Below are 21,426 nucleotides of genomic sequence, written 5' to 3'. Positions count from 1 at the left end.
GTTCGGGGTTGTATACTGGATAAAAGTATTATATTGATGGTAAATTTCCTAACTCTCATATAGTTGCACTATAGGACACAGTGGGTAATTACATAAAGAGAATTTATGCTTTTATTTTCAGGAGAATGTCTGAAGTATTTGAGGAAAAGATGAGTCAATGGTGCCTACAGTTTACTCTCAAATGATTCAGTAAAGAACAGCAATATGTGCACGTGTGTATGAACATATACAAATAAATATATATATATATGTTGATACACCGACACCTAGATATACATAGACGAAAACACACACATATCTCAAACGTGACAAAAAGTTAAAAATGATGAACCTAGGTAAAGGATGTACATGTACACAACTAAGTCACTTTAGTTGTGTCTGACTCTTTGCAACCCCCTGGACTCTAGCCCCCCAGCATCCTCTCTACAGGACTCTCCAGGCAAGAATCCTGGAGTGGGTTGCCATGCTCTCCTCCCAGGGATGCTCCCGACCCTGTGATTGAACCCACATGCCTTATGTCTGCTGCATTGGCAGGTGGGTTCTTTACCACTAGCGCCATCTGGGAAGCCCGAAAGGGTGAATAGGTATTCAATACACTTATTATTTGAGCAATTTTTCTGTAAATTTGGTATTTTTCAAGATAAAAAATTTTTAAATCGTGACTATATTTTCACAGAGACTTCTTGTGGATCAGTTCAGTTCAGTTTAGTCACTCAGTCGCGTCTGACTCTTTGCGACCCCACGGACTGCAGCATGCCAGGCTTCCCTGTCCATCACCAATTCCGGGAGTTTACTCAAACTCATGTCTATTGAGTCAGTAATGCCATCCAACCATCTCATACTCTGTCGGCTCCTTCTCCTCCCGCCTTCAATCTTTCTCAGCGTCAGGGTCTTTTCCAATGAATCAGTTCTTCACATCAGGTGGCCAAAGTATTGCAGTTTCAGCTTCAGCATCAGTCCTTCCAATGAATATTCAGGATTGATTTCCTTTAGGATGGACTGTTTTGATCTCCTTGCAGTCCAAGGGACTCTCAAGAGTTTTCTCCAACATCACAGTTCAAAAGCAACAATTCTTTGGCGCTCAGCTTTCTTTATAGTCCAACTCTCACATCCATACATGACCACTGGAAAAACCATAGCTTTGACTAGACAAACCTTTGTTGGCAAAGTAATGTCTCTGCTTTTTAATATGCTATCTAGGTTGGTCATAACTTTTCTTCCAAATATATTTCCTGGACTGCCCTGATAGTCCAGTGGTTAGGACTGTGCACTTCCACTGTGCGGGGGCCTGGGTTCAGTCCCTGATCAGGGAACTTGGATCCCGCAACCGCACGGCTTGGCCGAAAAACCAATAGGAAAGCGTGTATATATATATTCCTTAGACTCTCCGTCTCCCTTGCCTCAGTCTCCTGCTCAAGTAGTGCGGAGGCTGGGGCAAAGATAAATTTAACTTCCCTTTCAATGCTGCTATAAACAAAATACACATAAACAAAATAAAAAGTGGCCAGCTAAGACTCTTCAAACAAACAGTTCAATCTGGCCAGCAGCCTTTGGGCAAGCTGGGCTGCTTTTGAGAAGGGTGTGGCCCCTCTCAGACTGCTGGGAAAGCAGACGTTGGCTGGAAAGAATGCTCGCCCAGTGAGGGAGGAAGGGAGGAGGTGTCATTGACTCTCTGTTCCTAAAATTCTGCCTTGCTGTCAGGGTCCAGCTGGTCTGGGAGTTTCCCTGTCTCTCACCAGTCTGTCTGCTCACTTGTGTGCGGAAGGCAGCTGCTGGCCTGGCTGATGCTCCAGATGGGGCTGGAAACACAGCATCAAGTCCAGCCTCCTCCTCTCCCCCGCTACCCTCTCCGCTCCCGCCCCAACCATCTTCACTTCTCGCCAGGCACTGGCCTGGTACTCAGCAGGTGTGTGAGAACTGTTCACTGACTCCCAAGGAAGGAACGGTTCACTGACTCCAAGGGGGTAGTTGTCCTACACTCAGACAACTATTTCTCAAGGGTCCATGAAGGCCCAGGAGAAATATTAGAAGGCTCCAAGGTATCTGACTCCCTCATGGTTTAGACAAAGACTACGAAGCTCAGAGAAGGCAATGGCACCCCGCTCCAGTATTCTTGCCTGGAAAATCCCATGGATGGAGGAACCTGGAAGGCTGCAGTCCATGGGGTCACTAAGAGTCGGACATGATTGAGTGACTTCACTTTCACTTTTCACTTTCATGCATTGGAGAAGGAAATGGCAACCCACTCCAGTGTTCTTGCCTGGAGAATCCCAGGGACGGGGGAGCCTGGTGGGCTGCTGTCTATGGGGTCACACAGAGTTGGACATGACTGAAGTGACTTAGCAGTAGCAGCAGCAACACGAAGCTCAGAGAGGACAAGGAAGCAGCTCAGTGTCACACAGCGTATGAACCACTGGCTTGGCCCCTTAACTTTCATTTCTTCTTGCATCTCAGGCCTTTTCTTCATCCTTTAGAATTTTCTTTAGGGATGATCTGCGGGTATCAAATCCTGTTTTGTCTGCTTTAACACATCTTTATTTCACCTTCATTCCTTTTTTTAATTTTTAATTGATTTATCTGTTTGTTGTTTTTTGGAGCTGGGCTAGGTCTTCGTTGCAGTGCTGGCTTTTCTGTAGCTGCAGTGCGTGGGGGCTACGTGTTGCAGTGTGCGGGTTTCTCATCGTGGAGCACGGGTTTCAGGCGCCTGGGCTCAGCAGCTGTGGCTCCCAGGCTCCAGAGCACAGTCTCAATAGTTAATGTGCACAGACTTAGTTGCTCCGCAGCATGTGGGATCTTCCCAGATCAGGGATTGAACCCATGTCTCCTGCATTGGCAGGCCGATTCTTTACCACTCGGCCACCAGGGAAGCCCCTTACCTTCACCCTTGAAGGACATTTTCATCAAGTATAGAATTCTGTTTTGTCTTTTTAAAATTATCTGGCTGCGCCAGGTCTTAGTTGCGGCATGCAGGATTTCTAGTTGCCTGACCAGGGATCGAACCCGAGCCCAGTGCAATGGAAGCTTGGAGTCTCAACCACCAGAACACACTCAGGTCTTTTTTTGAAGGAAAATTTGTTTCTTCCCTATGGCTACTTTTAAGATATATATTTTTTGGCCTTTGTGTTGTAGTTTCACTAGGTGGGGTGGTCCATGGGTAGATTTCTTATTTTTCTGTTTGGGATTTACCGGGTTTGAGTTTGTGGATTGACATCTTTTATCCCCTCTGGGAAGTTCTCAGCTGTTAAATACTGCCTCTCTCCCATTCTCTCTTCTGGGATTCTAGATAGATAATTAGATCCACTCACTCTGTCCTCTCTTTCTCTACTTTCTTAAGCCTCTCTACTTTCTTAGTACATCTTAGCCTTTCTTTCTCTACTTTCATCTCGTGTTTCTGCTTCTCACTTCAGCTGTTTAAAACCCTGCTCTAATGCTAAACCTGTATTTCACTTCTAGAGGTGCTATTTGGTTCTTTTCCAAATACATTTGCTCTTTACTCACTTTTCCCAAGCATCTCTTACTTATTAAAATGCATGGAGTAAACAGAAAAAGAACACACACGGAGTGTGCGTATTTTACATGGTCTCTGATAATCTCGCTCTCTGCAGTTTCTGTAGGTCTGCTTCTGCCCCGTTGCTCTCTGCAGTTTCTGTAGGTCTGCTTCTGCCCCGTTGCTCTCTGCAGTTTCTGTAGGTCTGTTTCTGCCCCGTTGCTCTCTGCAGTTTCTGTAGGTCTGCTTCTGCCCCATTGCTGCCGTCAGCTTGCGCTCACAGTGCCTTGTTGCCACACGTGCTCTGTGGTTTTTGACTGAACGGCTCCTATTCCTTGGGACACTCATCTCAGGAAATTCTCTGAAGCCTGGAGGTGGGTCCCACCTGCATCTGCTTCTGTCTGGGCCTAGGGACATTCCCAGTGGAGAAGTACTTTAAACTTTTACAACTTCTCCTGGAGGCTTTTTGAACCACCCAGGCTTGTCAATTTGGTTGGCAAACTCAAGTGTTTGAATTCTCAGGGGAGATTCCCTCTCCCCTTCTGTTCAGGTTCAAATCAGTTTATTTTGCAGTTCTGGGAAGGAGGGGTGGAAATCGCTGGTGGAAGGCATGGTTTATTTCTTGTTTTTCCTCACCTTGAGAGCACTTTGTGGTGGGGGTGGGGTGGGGGGGGGTTCCAACTTTATGGAGCAGGGATAAGTGTTCTCTTATTAGACTCACTTTCCTAGAGCTAGTCACTTGGGCTTTGAGAGATGCTCAGCCACAAGAAGACTTCAAAAGTGAAACTTAATTCCACCCCCCCTCCCATTTAGATTTGCCCTCAAGGTATGGCTGCCTTCCATGCTCTGCTGACACCCTCAGGCTCCCTTCTTCACCTGTTCCTGACCTGGTTACTTCTCTTTCTTGTTTGGTCATGCAGTAAGTAAAGAGAACATTTTAAATATTTTATCTGGCAATTGTTACAGATTTTTTCTCTTGGAGGAATGACTGGATCAGACAGCTGGTATACCAGGTTGTTGGAGCTGGGCTCCATCTGGGCTCACACCTACCCGTTCTCAGTCCCTGCCCCAGAGTCGGCCTGCCCACCTAAGGCATCCGTGCCCACAGCCACACCAGCTGCAGCCTTGGCAGCCCAGCCACTCACCCCTGGACGCGGACGGTGTGAGAGTGCTCCGTGCTGCAGCCCGGCAGGCCGTGAGGAGGGTCGATGGAGACCGAGAGGCCACGTTTGCCATGAGCTGAGGCTGGGATGGAGACTAGGGTGACCGTGTGGGGCAGGTGGGAGCCAGGGGAGTCGGGCAGAATCTGCTCGATGACGGGGGTCACCACGGTCTGGTAGTAGCAGTGTCCGCTGCAAGAGCCGCCGGCGGTGGGGACCCAAAGAGTGGGAAGAGAAGTGCGTCAGGGCAGTCAGCAGCATCACCCCCCACAATCCCTCAGTCCTGGGCTCTTTTCTCCTTCCACCTTCGCCTTCCTGCTCCCCATGGGAGGAGGAGGGTCTTGGCTGCTTGGTGGGCTGGGAGCAGGCCCTGCCCCTCTCTGGGGCTCAGTCATTCGGGGTTGTCTACACTGTCAGCTGGCCAGGATGAGGCCTGGGGATAAATCCCATTTGGGAGGAAGTCATTAAAAGTCCATTTGGGAGCCTCAGAAGCCATGCTGCCCTCAAATCCAGCTTTATCAGTGCTGCCACACTGAAGGATTTCTCTGATCTGTGTCCCTGGTTCCTGGGAAAGAGGCTCTAAATCCTCAGAAGAGGAGTGTGTTCTTTTTTCATGAGCCCCTCAACCCACACTTGAGCTAATGTTTTTGCGTTTGCTTTTATCTGTTTTTCTTTCTTTTTCAAAATTTCTATTTATTTTAATTGGAGACTAATTACTTTACAATATTGTGGTGGTTTTTGCCATACATTCACATGAATCAGCCATGGGTGTACATGTGTTCCCCATCCTGACCCTCCCTCCCACCTCCTTCCCCATCCCATCCCTCAGGGTCGTCCCAGTGCACCAGCCCTGAGCACCCATGCATCGAACCAAAATTTGTATTTATTTTTTGTCTTTTTTTGAGTTAATGTTAATGAGCCGATTCAGGCGGCGGTAGCGGGGGTAGGGGTAGGCTGGTCACCAGAAAGACTGACCATGGGATGAGAGGCTGCCGTTCTGATCCAGTCTGACCTCAAGGAGCCCAAGTTCACCCCCATGCCCAGTGATTCGGTCAATGACGCCACATAACGAAACCCCAGTAAAAACCGTGGTGACGCTGGGGAGGACGGCTCACGTGTCCTGATTCTGCGAGCGGCACGCGTGGAAGCTCTGCATGCCAGACCTCCCGGACTTGCCCTTTGTGTGTCTCCAGCCGGCTGGTCCTGATCTTAGCTTTTCAGTCTTGCCTCCTTTGTCAAAGATTAATTGACCACAGGTGCATGGGCTTATTTCTGGGTTTTTATCCTGTTCCATTGATCTTATTTCTATTTTTGTGCCAGGACCATACTGTTTGGATGACTGTCACTTTGTAGTATTTGCAGCACAGTGATTGTGCTGCCTCCTGAGCTCTGTGAGCCACTGAGTGAAGCATCAAATCTGAGGGGCCTGTGGGGGTCCCTGAGTCTGCAGTCGGTTGGTCAGAGGTGTGAGTGGCCTGGGGACCCCCGCACTTGGGTCTGGGGTGTGGGCGGTCTTGCTGGGGATGAGTCCTGAGCTTACAGGGGTAGCGCTCACGCTGGTGCCAGAGTTACACAGCAATGATGTCAGGAAGAGAGCTGACGTCCCAGGCTTCCTCCATCTGACTGCGGTGTCTTATTTCCCAGTGGGCTCTGCACTGTCACCATGGCCGCCCTCTTGCAGAAAGGGGAAGGGCCCTGGCGTGGGAGACCTGGGGGCACGCCAGGATCAGGGAGGGGCTGGCGCTCACCAGTACAGCTTGGAGTGCTCCACCAGAGTGTAGGTGTCCCCGTCACCGATGAAGGTTCCGCATGTCAGGCAGATGAAGCATTCGGGGTGGTATTTCAGCTCCCCGGCCACCTGGAAGCAAGTGTTTGTGTGTGTGGGGGGGGCGTGCACACACCTCTGAACCCAGCTCAGAGGTTCCTTCAGCCCCTGTAGCTTCTCCCCTTTGCCTCTTCTCAGAAGGACAGCCCCAAACCAACTTGGGGGCAGAGCTGGCTGGGGAATCAGAAACCCAGTGAAAAGAACAAGAGAGATGATGGGAGAGAGATCTGGGGCAGGGAGTAACGTGTGAACACACACACACACACCCACCAGGTAAGGTTGGGGGGCGTACTTACCATGACCAGCCCTTTGGTGATGTGCTCTGAGCATCCGTGGCAAGACTCGCCATAGCGGGCCCAATAGTCCTTCTTGCAGAAGAGCTGCCCATCCTTCTCGTAGTACTGGTGCGAAAGGGAGGCACTGCATTCACAACACCTGGGTGGAAGGGGAGCTGGGACTCAGAGGGGCCCACCCTTTCCCCCCACACCTGGGCCCTGCCAGTCCCCAGGCAGCATTAGAGAAAGGTGTGCTCTCTGGATGGAGGCAGCCTGCTCTGGGCACAGGGCCTGGTGAGTGGACTCAGGGATGGATTTGGTGACCACCCCACTCCCTCTACCATGTTCCCTTGGCCAGAAGCCTTGGTCCTGTGTGCAACCTCAAATCACAACCCCTGCGTCCCCACCACAGCAGTTCTGCACCCAGAGTGTCTGGTCCACCTGCTAGCCCTGGGGTGAGAAGTGCTCCTCATCTGAGGCCCCCATCCCCTGTCGTGCAAGGAAGAAGGCCAAGTGTGGGCAGAAGACTTACTCTTAGGCCCAGGGAAGAACCTGGGAGCCCAGGACTCATGTTGCGGGGGGCACTGGAACAAACTGTGAGCCCCACTCATCTAGTCTAGGCTGCTTCTTCTCCCTTCTTGTCCTCCCATTCCCAGCAATGGGGAGGCTGCTGATGTAAATGGAGGTGACTTTTAGGAGCTGTGAAGACCTATTAAGTGCTCACATCTTCCCATTAAAAAAAAAATTAATTGGAGTATAGTTGTTTTACAATGTTCTACTGGTTTCCGCTGTACAACATGAATCGGCTGTAAGTATACACATATCCCTTCCTTCTCGAGCCTCCCTCCTACCCCCCCATCCACCCTCTAGGTCATCACAGAGCATCGAGCTGAGCTCCCTGTGTTTCGCAGCAGCTTCTACTAGCTATCTGTTTTACACATGGTAGTGTATAAGTGTTAAAGCTGCTCTCTCGCTTCATCCCACCTCTCCTTCCCCGGGTGTGTCCACAGTCTGTTCTCTTCATCTGTGTCTCTATCCTGCCCTGCAAATAGGTTCATCAGTACCATTTTTCTAGATTCCACAGATAAGTGTTAATATATGATATTTGTTTTTTCTTTCTGACTTACTTCATTCTGTATGACAGGCTCACCTTTTGCTTAAATTTACTTAGTCCTCACAGGGTACCATGAGGCAGGCATGGCTATCCCCATTTCTAGAGATGAGGCAGATGAACTTGAGAGGGTCTATTCCACCCAAGGTCATACAGATGGGCAGTGCAGGCCCCACGAAGATGCTCCCAGTTGCACTAAGACACAAGGCAGGAGTTCAGCTCAGTTTCGACCAGTCAGTCAGCTAAGACAAGGAAATCTCCTGGCTTCCTAGACTCCAGCCAGCCCCATGGGTGCTGCCGGTCACAGGAACAGGGTTTGGCATGGGGAGCAGGGAGGCCTGGCTGGTGGAGCCCCTGAAGGGCAGGTGCAGAGAAATGATGTACAGGTTTCCTCCTAGCCACAACTCCACAGGCCAGGAACTAGACCGACATGCCTGGCTTCTTTACGCTCAAGGGTCCTGGTGGGGTGGGGACCAGCAGCCCAGCTAAGCCAGGGTGAACAAATCCAAGAATGGACTCTGAGTGACCGACAGCCCCTCCACCCTGGGCACAAGCCCTGCTGGGTTCGTAGAGCTTGACCCGGGGTCCTGGCATGCACAGGTATGTCTGAGCTGAGGACATGCCATGCAGAGAACTGCTAGGGAATCCGTCCAGCTCTGCTGCTGTCTGGGTGCTCTGCATGATGTGCCAAAGTCACACACGGATAGAAGGACCAGGCTCAGAGCTCCTGGCTCAGTGCAGGAACAATCTAGGAGAGAGGAGGGCAGGAGAGACTGGGACTGGGTCAGAGAGCCCGTGCCCCAGGCAGCAGGGGAGGCCTCCACTCTATTGTAGCCTGCAGGGTGGCAGGGCTCATTGACTGTGCTCCATAACTGCTCCTGAACTAGGCAACTGGCGAGGAGGTGAGGGGGGTGGGGGGGGGGGGGAGGAGGAGGAGGAGGAGGGAGGGGACAGCAACCAGAGCGCTGATGGGACGCTGTCCCTTTAAGAGGATTCAGCGGGTTCCCTGTTGTCTGGGAGCCTGAAGGGAGGCGCTGGGGACCACAGCTCAGGGCTTTGGGTGGGGGCGGGTGGCAGAAAAGCACAAAATGCCCAGGTTTTGAAACCTCAATGGTGGGCGGGGGGGGGGACAAGGAAAGCTCCTGGAGGCAGCGCTGGGATGTGGGAGGCGGCGCTGCAGCGGAAGCGGCTGGACCAGAGCCATGACGTCATCGGGCGCCCCCGCGGCCCTTCCTGCCCCGACACTCGTGGCCCCTGTGGTGGGTGGACGTCTTACCGCAGGGTGGGCGATGGGCAAGGAACGTACCGAGCCAGGGGGTGGGAGGACGCCCCAGGGTGGGGAGGTCCCTAGGGGAAGTCCCTAGCGCAGCCCCCGGCGGGCTCTAACCCAGCGCGGAAGGGAAGGTGGCGGCCTGAGAGCGGGCTCCGCACAGAGGCGGGGCGCTCCCGCCGCGCACCCCGATCCGGGAGTCACTGCGCCCTTCCACCGCGTCACGGGAGTGTCCCCGTGGGAGTCTCCCCCTACTCCGGGCAGCTGGAAGCCCCCTCCCCCGCCCCAGTGGGCGGGACAGCGGCGGTCACCTTCCTCCAGGGCAGAGACTGCTCTTCTGCCGGAGAACTACTCCTTCGCTCACGCACACACACTCAACACTGCAGCAGCCCTGAAGACGCGACTGTTGATTCACTCAAGCGCTGAGACTGCAGTCAGCTCCCCAATAACCACCTCCTCGCAGCCTGCTCCGATGCCCCACCACGGGCTCCCCACGCTGCCTGCATCCCCCCAGCCTTTGCCATTATAACCTGCCGGCTCCCTGAGGTCCCAGGCCAGGCACCTTTAAACGGTGCTCGCCGCTCGCGGAGAACATAAGTGTTTCCGTCAGCTGGAGCAGTTCTCATCCCCCAGCGTCCTCGGGAGTGCTCCCAGGAGCCTGGGGCTCAGCTTCTACCTCGGCCAGGGGACCTCCACCTCAGAGAGCGGACCCAGCCTAGGGTCACACAGAGGCTTGGTAGCCGGCCCCCTGGGGCCTCGGTGGACTCTGCTGATGGCAGGCACACAGGAGCCCCTGACCCTGGGCATCCCCTCATCCCTCAGGGCCCCATCTGGGCAGGAGCCAGAGGAGGCAGGTGGGGCAGGTCATGTCCCTACAAAGGGTGTCCAGAGAGGAACACCCAGGATTCTGTACCCTCCCTGAGAGCAGGCAATGGCAGAGCCAACCTTGGGCAGGAGAGAAGGGCACTGGGGGTGGGGTGGGGTGGAGTGGGGGTGCTGAACAGGCCAGGCTGGGAAACCAGGATGACCCCCTCAAGGAAAGAGCAGTCCCTCCCAGGGGTGCCCTCTACCCAGAATCATATTTCTGGATACCAAGGGTGCAAAAGAGCAGCTGGGGGGCCAGCCTGATGGGAACCTGTACCAGAAGAGCCAGGGGCCGCAGCCTCAGCCTGCTTCCCCCTCGACAGGCAGCCAACAGTGACCAAGGAGTTTCACTTCTCCTGCCCCAGAACCCGGCCTCAGGTGGGTCTGTCCCACCATGGCCTCCGGCCCCAGCCGGCCCCAGCCCTCACACCGCAGGCCCTGCCTGAGGCCTGGGACGGGACAGGAGGGGGGCTTTCCACTTACTTGGCCCTTCTGATGAAGACACGCCGTCTTCTCAGGGGGGAGGCCAGCATCCTGTGCTGCTGCCTATCTCTGGGTCCCCCGGAGGCTGCAGGGAGCGCAGGGGTGGGCCAACAGAGCTGCTTCCCCGTCCCACTCCAGGCACTCAGGATTGGAGGCTGCCGAGGGAGGGGCAAGCGTGGCCACGAGGCAGGGGAGGAGGATGCGGCAGTGTGGGTGCTAGCGGACCTGGTCTTAGCTCAGAACAGGAAGCAGCTGAAGGCCCTACTGCCTGGGCTCTGGTGCAGATGGGGAGGCCTGGCCGCCACCCTGCCCTCAGCCCTGCACATCAGAGAAAGGCACCCTCCACAGCTCGCAGCCTCTTTTTTTTTTTTTTGGCCTTGCTGCATAGCTTGTGGAATCTTAGTTCCCTGACCAGGGATCGAACCTGCACCTTCTGCATTGGGAGTGTGTCTGTGTGTGTTCAGTCATATCTGACTTTTTGTGACCCCATGGACTGTTGCCTGCCAGGCTCCTCTGTCCATGGAATTTTCAGGTAAGAATTTCCTGAAATTCTTGCCATTTCCTCCTCCAGGGGGATCTTCCTGAACCAGGGATCGAACCCGTGTCTCTTGCATCTCTTGCCTTGGCAAGTGGATTCTTTACCACTAGCTCCACCTGAGAATCCCTCACTGGGAGTGTGGCATCTGAACCATTGGACTGCCTGGGAAGTCCCCCTCGGCCTCTGCTTTGAAAGGCTCCGGGGACTCTCTGGGGACAGGGAGCAGCTGCTTCTTCTGGTGCTGCCCCCAAGGGAACAGAGGTTGACTTCCACGAACAGTCCATCCTCCTTCCCTGAAAGTCCCCTGAAGGGGTGGGGGGGGGGGGCATCCCAGCCCAGGCTCCAGCCCCCAGTGCCAGCTGCGCACTGAGCTCTCGCCCTACAGGCCCCACCAGCCTCCAGGGAGATGTTACCAGAGTTACAGCAGCCCTGGGGCTCCTGCACCATGCTTTTCTGAGAACGGACCTCCCGGAGGCAGCAGCTGGGCCAAAGGAAGCCTGGACCACCCTGGGCCTGGCCCCAACCTTCCAGAAGGCTGGAACAGAGAAAGGGGGTGATCCTGCCGTGACAGTGACGCCTAGTGCTAACGCCAGAGGCGTTCCGTGGGCCCACAGCAACCCTCCCACCGCAAGGCCTTGAAGCCCAGGGGCTGGCACTTCCAGGGGGCCCAGCAAGCAGTCCCTCCTTTATGAGCTGCTTTCCTGTCATGGGCGGGAGAACTGGTGGCCTTAACCAGGTTTGGGGGCTGTTGGGAGAACCACACAGCGTGGGGCCTGAAATGCTGTAGAAGTCATGGAAGCAGGGGAAGCCACGACTCTTACTGCCTGTGGGCCCCTGCCCCATTGTGGGAGCCTTCCCTGTGGCCCCACCACACCAGGGACAAACCCAACGTGCCCCCTCCCTACTGTCCCCACCGGGGGCCTCCCTCCTCTGCTGGTGAACAGGGAATGGACCCCTCCCAAGTTGGGTTCCACGCGTCCTGCCCCACTCTGCCCTTCTGTGGCTTCTGCAGGTGCACTCTTGCCCCTTCCCCACGTCTCCCAAGACTCTCCCTCCCTCCCCACCCCACACACAGGGACCCCCAAAATTCTTCCCTTGATTTCTCTCAGCCTCATCTCAATCCCCTCTGCCGGCCCTTAGTGGGCTGATTTCTCTGATCTCTCCGCCTGGGACTGGTCTCGGATCACCTCGGCCAGCTGTGGGCAGGGCAGGGCCACTCTGGTTAGCCTACTGCTTCTCCAACTCAAAGAGAACAGGGCATGACTCATGGCCAACTTGGCCCCCAGCTCCACCAGACCCAACGGACCACTCGTCTCCTTTGCACCCGGGGGTGCAAAACCAAATGGCTTAGATTAGTGTGCCCCTGCCACTCACCAGCCCCCAGCTCCTCCCCCATGGTCCCTGACTTCTTCAACTCTGCAGTGACTTGGAGTGAGACAGATACAGGTTCGAGTCCCAGCTCCGCTGCTGCAACTTTCGGCAAGTTACTTGATTTCTCCGAGCCTCTGTTTCTAACATGGAAATTGGGCAAATGATGGTACCTCCTACAGTTATGGTGAAGGCCTGAGGACATGACATCACAGGAGTCACTGATGAACAGTGGCTACTATGACTAACTTGCCAAATAGCGTCCCTTTCAGATCTGAAACTCTCTCTGCTCTGAGTCACTGTCCCAGGTCGGGTCTTATGAGCACAGATCCCTGAACCACTGTGACAGTCCCTTCCCTGTCACCTGACCACCATCTGCCCACTGGAATGGCACTTTTCAGTAGCACTTCTGCTCACAACCCTCCCCTGCTTCCTGACACTCTCTGCTGGCTCCCTACTGCCTTCAGAAGCTCCTTATCTTGGCATTCAGGGCCCTTCACACATCAGTCCTAACTTTGCCTTCTCATCACATCCCTCAACTCACTCTGTCCAACCAGATGAGCTGTTCCCATGCCTCAGCTGCTGGCGCTGTCCCCCCTTCCCTGTCTCCGTGCATGTGGTCTTCTCTGCCTGTTCAGAGCCCCGTTCCTCCTTGAAGGCCTCCTTCTGAACACCTGATTGGGAAGCCCAGGACATGGAACCCACCTCACCTCTCCTCTGGGCTCCCCAGCCAATGTTCATTTTACCCCTGTGGCTGTGTGTCTTTGGTCAAGAATTAACCACTCTGTGTCCCAACTAAAGGAGACCACACATATCCAACTATACAGAGTCCTTAAACCAGTGTCCAGCCCTTGCTAAAGTGTGGAAAATATTAGAAATTATTTTTAAAACATAAAAAAAAAAAATCCTTGTTGGCGGCCCCCAGTGCCCAAATTTAACCCTTCGTTCAGCTGGTGGTAGTTGCCCTGACCCCAGCGGGGCCTCCCCAACTTTACCTCCCTTCCTTTTTGGTGCTTTTCTGCCTGAACTCTGCTGGCCACTGACTGGGCCAGGCCCCGTCACCATTCATTCTACCATTCATTCATTCTGCACCTGCTGGACTCTCTGTCTACAATTGCTTCCTACCACACTTCTCCACCTGGGAAATCTCCCATCCTTTGGACCCCAGCTCTGGCCCCACAGGGCTCTCTAAGGCTCTCCCTGGCCCTGTTTCTCAGGATGGTGCTACCAGATTGCTGGGCCACCTCTGCATCCCCACGTGCACCGCCACAACCCTGATCCTACTCTCCTATACTTGGGAGTTGGTGTCCTGGACGGAAGGGACTGGTCTTACTGGTTATGCATCTTTGCAACCAGCCTGGGGCCACGACGGGGGCCCATCTCCTCCCAAGGCCTGCTTGGTCTGCCTCTTCTCCCTGAAGCACCAGCATCCAGAAGGTAAGGGTGGACTACCCTCCACTCCCCTGCCTGCCAAGGTGCCATCAGGCCTTGCGATTATCAGCATAAATGCAGGTCTCTCCTTTTCTCTCTTCAGAGGTCTAGAATGACAAAAAAGAGAGGCCTCCAGGGAGCTTCTAAGCCAGATGCCCCATTTTACAGATGGGAAACTGAGGCCTAGGACCAGAGAGAGATCCCCCTGCCTCTGGCAAGCCTTTTTTCGGGCACCCCAGCCCCCACTAGCCTGCCCTACCTGAAGCAGTCTGCGTGCCAGTCAGCATTCAGGGCCTGGAGGTACTGGCCATCGTAGATCCTCTGGCCGCAGCTCGCACACACGGGCAACTCACTTCCTGCAGGGGTAAGGGGTGGAAAGGGCGTTAGGAACCATACTCAGGAGGGGCCGTCTGCTGTAGGCCTGGCCTGCCTCGCTGGACCCCATGTACACCTCCATAAAGCCCCCTGTACACACACAGAACCCAAGCTGAGCAGTGTCCATGCAGAGCAGGAGACAGAATGAGAGTTGCTGAGACCATGGCTCAGTCTCCAAGCCCCCCTGGGCCTCAATTTCTCTCTATGTAAGCTGAGGAGGAGGTAGCAGAGGTCCACCCCCCAGCAACAGCATTCTTCAGCTCACGCTCTGGCAGTGTAAATGTGGAAAAAGAAAGCAGCATGATTTAGATGGAAGGCAGTGGCTGACACTCTCGTCACAGCCCCTTCTCCTCTCCTGCCTGCCCAGGAAGAGGAGCTCTTTCGAAGGGCAGAGAGTGTACAGCGCTAAGTTGGTGCGTCCTGTATTAAAGACCCCTGGAAGGCTTGGCTATGCCCTGGCCTCACAAGGGGCCAGGGCCTCAGGGCTGAGCTCCCAGATACGTGCTCCCAGGGAGGCCAGGCACCTCTTTAAGCTGGGCCACTAGGCATGCTTAGTCATCCTTGGGGCCTGGCACCCTCGGAGCAGGGTGGGCCCTGCGAGATCTCCCGGCTTGCCCCTTCCCATTGCACAGATGGGGAGACTGAGCCCTGGACAAGATAAAGCTTGCAAGGTCACCAACCAGGCTCCAAGGCCACAGCCTGCCCCTTCAAGAGGACTCAGGGACCTAGGAGCTTCCGTAAGGTGGCTCCAAGTGGGCCTTCATGGACCTGGGGGGAAGGCAGGGCTGGAGGAGCTGGCAGAGTAGAAGCTTTGTTGGACCAGGTGGGCCTATGAGATGGCTCAGAGGAGGAAACCCAGGAAAGGAGATGCTAGAGAGGGAATCGTGGGGATCTTCCTACCGTAACTGTCCTGCAAACCCAAGCCTTGGACCGTCGTAGTAGGTGAAAGGGGCAGAAGAAAGACTAATCATCCTCCCAATCAAGACTGACAGCAGGCAGTGGGTTTGGTGCAGGGAGGGGGTGGGGTGGGGGCCGCTGCCCACAAGCTTCAGCAGACTCATATCTCTGCTCTGCCCATCCTGCCCCTAGATTCCCAGGCACGCCAACTATGCGGGGGCCAACTGTACAAGGAAACTGAGGCCCAGAAGGTAGCGCCTGGCTCAAGGTCAGAGAGCCGGCCCAGACTTGGGGCTGCGATTCGGACCCAAGGCTGCGGCTTTCCCATCGACTCTTTCTTCTAAGGGCCGGTTAGAGACGCGATAAGGGGTGGCCCAGGGCGAGCCTGGGATGGACACAGCACGCGCGGATGGAGGCCAGGGCCGGGTGGGCTGTGCCCGGGCTTCCTCCGGGGTGGTCGTCGGTCGGAGGATGGGAGAAGGCGGGGATGAAAGGGAGGAGGGGGCTCTCCGCCAGCGAGGGGTGGAGGGAGCATCTCACCGGGGCCGAGGAGGGGAAAACGGGATGGGGATCTTTCCAGGGAGGGGCCTGCGGGCTTCTGAAGGACGAGCTCATCCCGGACGACACAGGGGCGCGGCCTCGCCGCAGACCCGGCCTCCGCGGCGGGCAGGCCCGGCCCCCTCCCCGCGCCCGGCCCCCCTTGCTTCTCCGTCTCCCCCCCAGCGCAGCGTCCCCGCCCGCCCGGCCCCCAGGTCGGCGCCACCGCCGCCCGCATCCCGCGCACCTTCCTCTCCCATACGTTCTTCCCTCCAGGTACAACAAAGTAGCGTCAACCTCATGCACTCGGCGGGGGGCGGGGCCCGGCGGGGCTGGGGCTGGGGGCGGCCCGGGCCCCGCGCGCTCGCCCGCAGCCGCCGCCGCCGCCGGCCAGGGAGGCAGGGGCGGAGAGCGCGGGCCGGGCCAGGCCGGGGTGGGCTCGGGGCTCGCGGCACCGCCGCCGCCGCGTCTCGGATACCGGCTCCGGCAACCGCTCCGCACAGCGGCGGCCTGGGGAGCAAGCGGAGGGGCGGACCGGGGCGGGGCCTCCGAGCTGCGGCACGGGGGCGGGGCGGGGCGCCGGCGAGCTGCGGAACGGCCCTGCGCGGCCCCGCCCCCTCCCGCAGCCCCGCCCCGCCGCGACCACGCCCCCTCCCGCCGGGCCCCGCCCCGCTCCTCCTTTCATTCATCTTTCCCAGAGCGACAGCACTCCTCCGAGTCCCTAGGCAAATCCGGAATCCGAAAACTGCGGCTTAGGTGGGATGTGTGCTCTGATGCGGCAATCTAGAGGGTGTAGAAGCCGCAGTTGTTCAGTCGCTCAGTCGTGTCCGACTCTGCGACCCCATGGACTGCAGCACAGCTTCCCTTATCCTTCACCATCTCCCGGAGCTTGCTCGAACTCCTGTCCGTTGAGTCGGTGATGCTATCCGACCATTTCGTCCTCTGTCATCCCCTTCTCCTCCTGCCTTCAGTCTTTCCCAGCATCAGGGTCTTTTCTAATGAGTCGGCTCTTCGCATCAGGTGGCCAAAGTATTGGAGTCTCAGCTTCAGCATCAGTCCTTCCAATGAACATTCAGGACTGATTTCCTTTAGGATTGACTGGTTGGATCTCCTTGCAGCCCAAGGGACTCTCAAGAGTCTTTTCCAACACCACAATTCAAAAGGATCAATACTTCGGCGCTCAGCCTTCTTTATGATCCAGCTCTCACATCCATACATGACTACTGGAAAAACCAGAAGCCCGCAGTTAGGAGCCTCGGTTTCCCTGCGCAGAGCCGGTCTGATCCAGGCCTGCTCGGTGGAGGCTGAGAACCGGGACGCTATCGGAAAGAGACGTCGCGGGACCCTGAGGTCCATAGTAGTTGCCTGGGGGAGGGGCCTCGGCCAGATCCTTTCCCTCTCTGAGGCCTGCAGTGAGAGCTGGCCCCACCAGGGGCAGGTGGGGTGCTGGGTGGGGAGGAAAGGTGAGGCCCTCACCAGCCAGGCAGTGTGCTAAAGGTTCAGACCCCAGGGGAGACGGTGACAACTGAGCCCAGGGATTTGCTCCTCCCAGTGCTAGAGCCCTGGAGCTGGCACCACCCTGCCCAGGGTTCAGGAGGAGGTACTGCTAAAAGGAGGGTTTTGAGAGAAGTGGCCGGAGGAATTGGGTGGTGCCCAAAGCACAGGCTTCCCTGGTGGCTCAGACCATAAAGAATCTGCCTGCACTGTGGGAGATCCAGGTTCCGTCCCTGTGTCAGGAAGATCCCCTGGAGAAGGCACTGGCTGCCCACTCCAGTGTTCTTGCCTGGAGAATTCCATGGACAGAGGAGCCTGGCGAGCTGGAGTCCATGGGGTCCCAGGAGTCGGACAGGACTGAGAGAGACTAACACTTTCACTTTGACTTTCAAAGCGCAGGTGCTCCTTCCAGCCCTGGAAGTGTGGAGCACCCTGCCTACAACTGTCTCTCCGAGATCCACCCTCTCACTTCATCCCACTGCCTGGGAACCTATATGGGGAGAGGCTGACCCACGTACCCAAGTTCATCCAGTGAACAAGGGGCAGAGCTGTTTATGCTCCAACTCCAGCCATCGGGTGTATAAATTTTCTCTAGCCAGGGCTTTGTCCAGTGGCCTACATGAGGGGCAGTCACCTCTGGGTGCAAAACAACTACCTGGGGGAAGAAACAAAACATAATTTTTCTTTCTTCCTTCTTTCTTTCCTCCCTACCTGTTTATTTCTTTCTTTTTCTCCCTTCCTCCCTTCTTCCTCCTCCCTCCTTTCTTAACATGCAGGGTTGATGCTTGTCCTCACTTTATGCTGGTCAGATGGCCCTAAAGTACTTATAGTAAAGTGTCCTAAGGAGGTGTGTAGGTCCTCAGAGGCTGGCCAGCAACATCTTTGCTTGTTTGTTGGTTTCCTTCAAGGTATGTATCAGACAGGGTCCAGGCTGATATAGGAAACAGTAGCAGTCAGTGGGGATTACTGAGGAGTTTAATAAAGGAGATTTGACAATGGACTGGGCAGAGTTAAGGGAAATCCATGAAGACAGGCACAGCCTCAGTGTGGCAGCAGTTAGTACTCCTGGGTGAAGGGGCTTGGGAGAGGCCCCCAGTGCAGGGGGCTACCAAGGGGGATGTAGAGGGGCTGTGGGCCTGTGCCCAGTTAGCTAGAAGACAATCACTCAGTTTTAACACAATTAACCCTTACAGAATAGACTTGTGGCTGTGTAAGATTCTGGAAAAGAAAGCAGAGATTGAAGATGATGCTGATGCTGTAAGACGCACAAGAAGATGGAGCTGACACGTCCCTCTCTTGTTGGAGCTCCTTGGCAGCCGCGTTTTTCTGTGAAACCGGGGACCAGCTCATCAGATCTGACATATTCAGTCGCATTGCTCATCCAAGTTAAGTCTCTTTTTAACTGAAAGCAACAAACCAACTTTTTACTTTTAATAAATAAAACATTCACATATTGTTCATCTCATCTTTAGAACCAGGGGCTTCCCTGGTGGATCAGGTGGTAAAGAATATGCCTGCAATGCAGGAGACCCAGATTTAATACCTAGGTTGGGAAGATCCCCTGGAAAAAGGGATGGCGACTCACTCCAGTATTCTTGCTTGGAGAATTCCATGGACTAGAGAACCCTGCCTGGGTGGCTCCTCTAGTCCATGGGGTCACAAAGAGTTGGACATAACTGAGCAACTAACACTTCCACTTTTCACTTTCATCTTTAGAACATTCTTCTTAGATTCTGTTTTTGCATTGTTATGTGATGAACATTTTAAAAATAATTTATACAAGCAAGAAGGTATTTAATTTGTAAGTGACTATGTCTATGTGCGTGTTGGGGAACAAATATTAAATTTTTATTTTTTGGCTGTACCACACAGATTATGGGCTCTTAGTTTCCCTACCAAGGATTGAACCTGGGCCCCCAGCAACAAAAGTTCTGAGTCCTAAATTCCCTGGACTGCCACAGAATTCCCAAATATTAATTTGGGTACAAATTAAGATCTCTGGCTTAGAGGTGTTAAGTTTTAGGTACCCATTTGCCATCCAAGTGACAAATATATATGTGATGTTTGCTACAAAATATTTTACTGATTGTGTTTGTGATACAAGTTTTGGGATTAGGGGTCCAGAGCCCTTTGGGAAAGACTTACTTCAGGTCTGGTGGCTCAGACGGTAAAGAATTTGCCTGCAGTGCAGGAGACCTGGGTTCGATCCCTGAGTGGGGAAGATCCCCTGGAGAAGGGAATGGCAATCCAGTATTCTTGCCTGGAGGATCCCATGGACAGAGGAGCTTGGTGGGCTACAGTCCATGGGGTTGCAAAGAGTTGGACACAACTAAGCAACTAACCCTGAATATTCATTGGAAGGACTGATGATGAAGCTGAAGCTCCAAGACTTTGGCCACCTGATGTGAAGAACTGACTCATTGGAAAAGACCGGGATGCTGGGAAAGATTGAAAGAGAAGGGGATGAGATGTTTGGATGGCATCACGGACTCAATGCACATGAGTTTGAGCAAGCTCCGGGAGTTGGTGATGGACAGGGAGGCCTGGTGTGCTCGCAAAGACTTGGACATGACTGAGCAACTGAATTGAACTGAGCAACTAATATTTTCGCTTTTACTCCAGGTCAGTGATTAGGATTTGCCCAAATTGCCAAATTGTGGCCTGGCTGAACACAAGCTGGTGCCAAAAGGCTGCATAGGAACACCAACAGGATGAGCCCAAGACTGTGACACAGGACAGGGGCCAGAGCCTAAACTGTCCTAGCCCAGGGAGGGACAGAGAGCTGGCATCACGGGATCCCTGCTGTCAGATGCAGCCTGCCCCCTCCTTGCCCATTCTGTGTGACCTCACCCAGACACGTGGCTCAGTGACTCCCCTGCCCTCTCCTTGAACTGTGGACACAAAGACCCAAATATCTTTGTGGCATCTCTTGGATGACAAATGGGCACCTCAAACTGAATGCATCCAGATTAGAGCTCTTAACTGGTGCCTGGATCTGTTCCTCCCTCAGTGTTTGTCATCTCAGTAAATGACACCCTTGTCCTTTAGTGGCTCAGCCAAAATTTGAAGACATCCTCCACTTCTCTCTCCCTGTTTCTTTTCTTGCACCCGTGCGTGTGTACTCAGTCATGTCCAACTCTTTGCAACCCCATGGACTGTAGCCCCCCAGGCTTCTCTGTCCCTGGGATTTTCCAGGCAAGAATACTGGAGCAGGTTGCCACTTCCTCCTCTAGGGGATCTTCCCAACCCAGGGATTGAAACCTGCCTCTCTTATGTCTCCTGCGTTGGCAGGCGAGTTCTTTACCACTAACGCCCCCTGAACCTGATCCATCAGCAAATCCTATTGGCAGATTCTACTGATTCCCTGTAGATCCCAAACTCCACTGCTTCTCCCTCCAGCCCCCCTCCTCCCTGGTCTAGCTGGGTGTACAGTACAACTGCCCCCGGGTTATTCCCCCATGATGCCTCTGCACACGTGGGTCAAAGTGTGACATTTCCTTACTTTCAAATCCAAAACTCTTAACTGCAGCCATTAGGGGACCTCGTCCCTGGTTACTCTTTGCTCCTGTTTCTTCTCTCCTTTGCTCTTTTTCAATAACCACAGTGCATCTCTCTGCTCTCGTAACTTCCCAAGCAAGGGGTTGTCACAGGGCTTCTCACCTGAGATCAGGTGTCCCCCACCATCCCAACTGACTTAACATTCTTCCTCACTCTCCATCTCCTTCCCTGGCTTTTGATCCCCATAGCACTGATTCACCTGATGTTAGGGTTAATCGTTTGTTCAGTGTGTTCGCTTCCTGTGGCTGCTGTCACAGATTGCTGTGTTCACAGTGCTGGAGGCCAGAAGTCCCAACTCAGTTGCACTGGGCAGTATCAAGGGCCGCGTTCCTTCCGGAGTCTCTAGAGGAGAATCTGTTCCTTTCCCTTTCCGGCTTCTTTTCCTTTTAAAATTGTGTTTAAAAAAAAACACACATAGTATAAATTAATCATCTTGACCATTTTTAAGTGTACAGTTCAGTGGTTTAAGTACAGTTGATACTTGAACAATTCAGGAGGTTAGGGCCACCGACACCCCCTCTCGCCCACTCCCACTGCCCTCAGAGACACAGACACACACACACACACACACACACAGTCGTAAAGTCTGCACACTGCTATCTCTGCCTTAAAACCAAAAGAGCTGATAGATGATGACTCACCCAGGCCAGGAAGCCGAAACTGGAAAGAATCAGGACTCAACTCCCTGTTCTTTTGATTCTGCAAATTGCGATTTCTACTCAAACACAAACTTTTCCCCACACTTCATCAAAG

At 54.3% G+C, this 21,426-nt stretch overlaps 1 protein-coding gene and 2 long non-coding RNA genes across 7 annotated transcripts in view; 1 reads left to right on the top strand and 2 right to left on the bottom strand.

Moving 5' to 3' along the window:
- LIMK1 (LIM domain kinase 1) overlaps positions 1 to 16,014 on the bottom strand; it is a 25,960-nt gene extending 9,946 nt beyond the window's left edge. For 2 of the 5 annotated variants that reach the window (XM_025274631.3, XM_044936326.2), the window contains exons 1-5: positions 15,869 to 16,014; positions 14,072 to 14,168; positions 6,769 to 6,907; positions 6,396 to 6,505; positions 4,633 to 4,839 (exon numbers count right to left, since the gene is read on the bottom strand). In XM_025274631.3, the coding sequence (XP_025130416.2) occupies positions 4,633 to 4,839; positions 6,396 to 6,505; positions 6,769 to 6,907; positions 14,072 to 14,168; positions 15,869 to 15,923 (608 nt within the window). In that variant the 5' untranslated portion in view covers positions 15,924 to 16,014. Of the gene's footprint in view, positions 1 to 4,632; positions 4,840 to 6,395; positions 6,506 to 6,768; positions 6,908 to 7,279; positions 7,418 to 10,475; positions 10,632 to 13,714; positions 13,920 to 14,071; positions 14,169 to 15,868 lie in introns of those variants that run through there. The other 3 variants (XM_044936327.2, XM_044936329.2, XM_044936328.2) reach the window with 3 other exon arrangements.
- LOC123331642 lies at positions 15,784 to 18,571 on the top strand. The gene is made up of 2 exons (XR_006548394.1): positions 15,784 to 15,897; positions 18,309 to 18,571. It is a non-coding gene; the product is annotated as an uncharacterized LOC123331642 (long non-coding RNA).
- LOC112581740 lies at positions 18,429 to 21,426 on the bottom strand. The gene is made up of 3 exons (XR_003106332.3): positions 21,315 to 21,426; positions 20,618 to 21,056; positions 18,429 to 18,517 (listed from the first exon to the last, which is right to left on the bottom strand). It is a non-coding gene; the product is annotated as an uncharacterized LOC112581740 (long non-coding RNA).

The sequence above is a fragment of the Bubalus bubalis genome, chromosome 24 (assembly GCF_019923935.1).
Source record: "Bubalus bubalis isolate 160015118507 breed Murrah chromosome 24, NDDB_SH_1, whole genome shotgun sequence".
NCBI classification, from domain to species: domain Eukaryota; kingdom Metazoa; phylum Chordata; class Mammalia; order Artiodactyla; family Bovidae; genus Bubalus; species Bubalus bubalis.
Note: the sequence above shows the minus strand (reverse complement) of the source record. Positions and strands in the feature narration are given on the sequence as shown.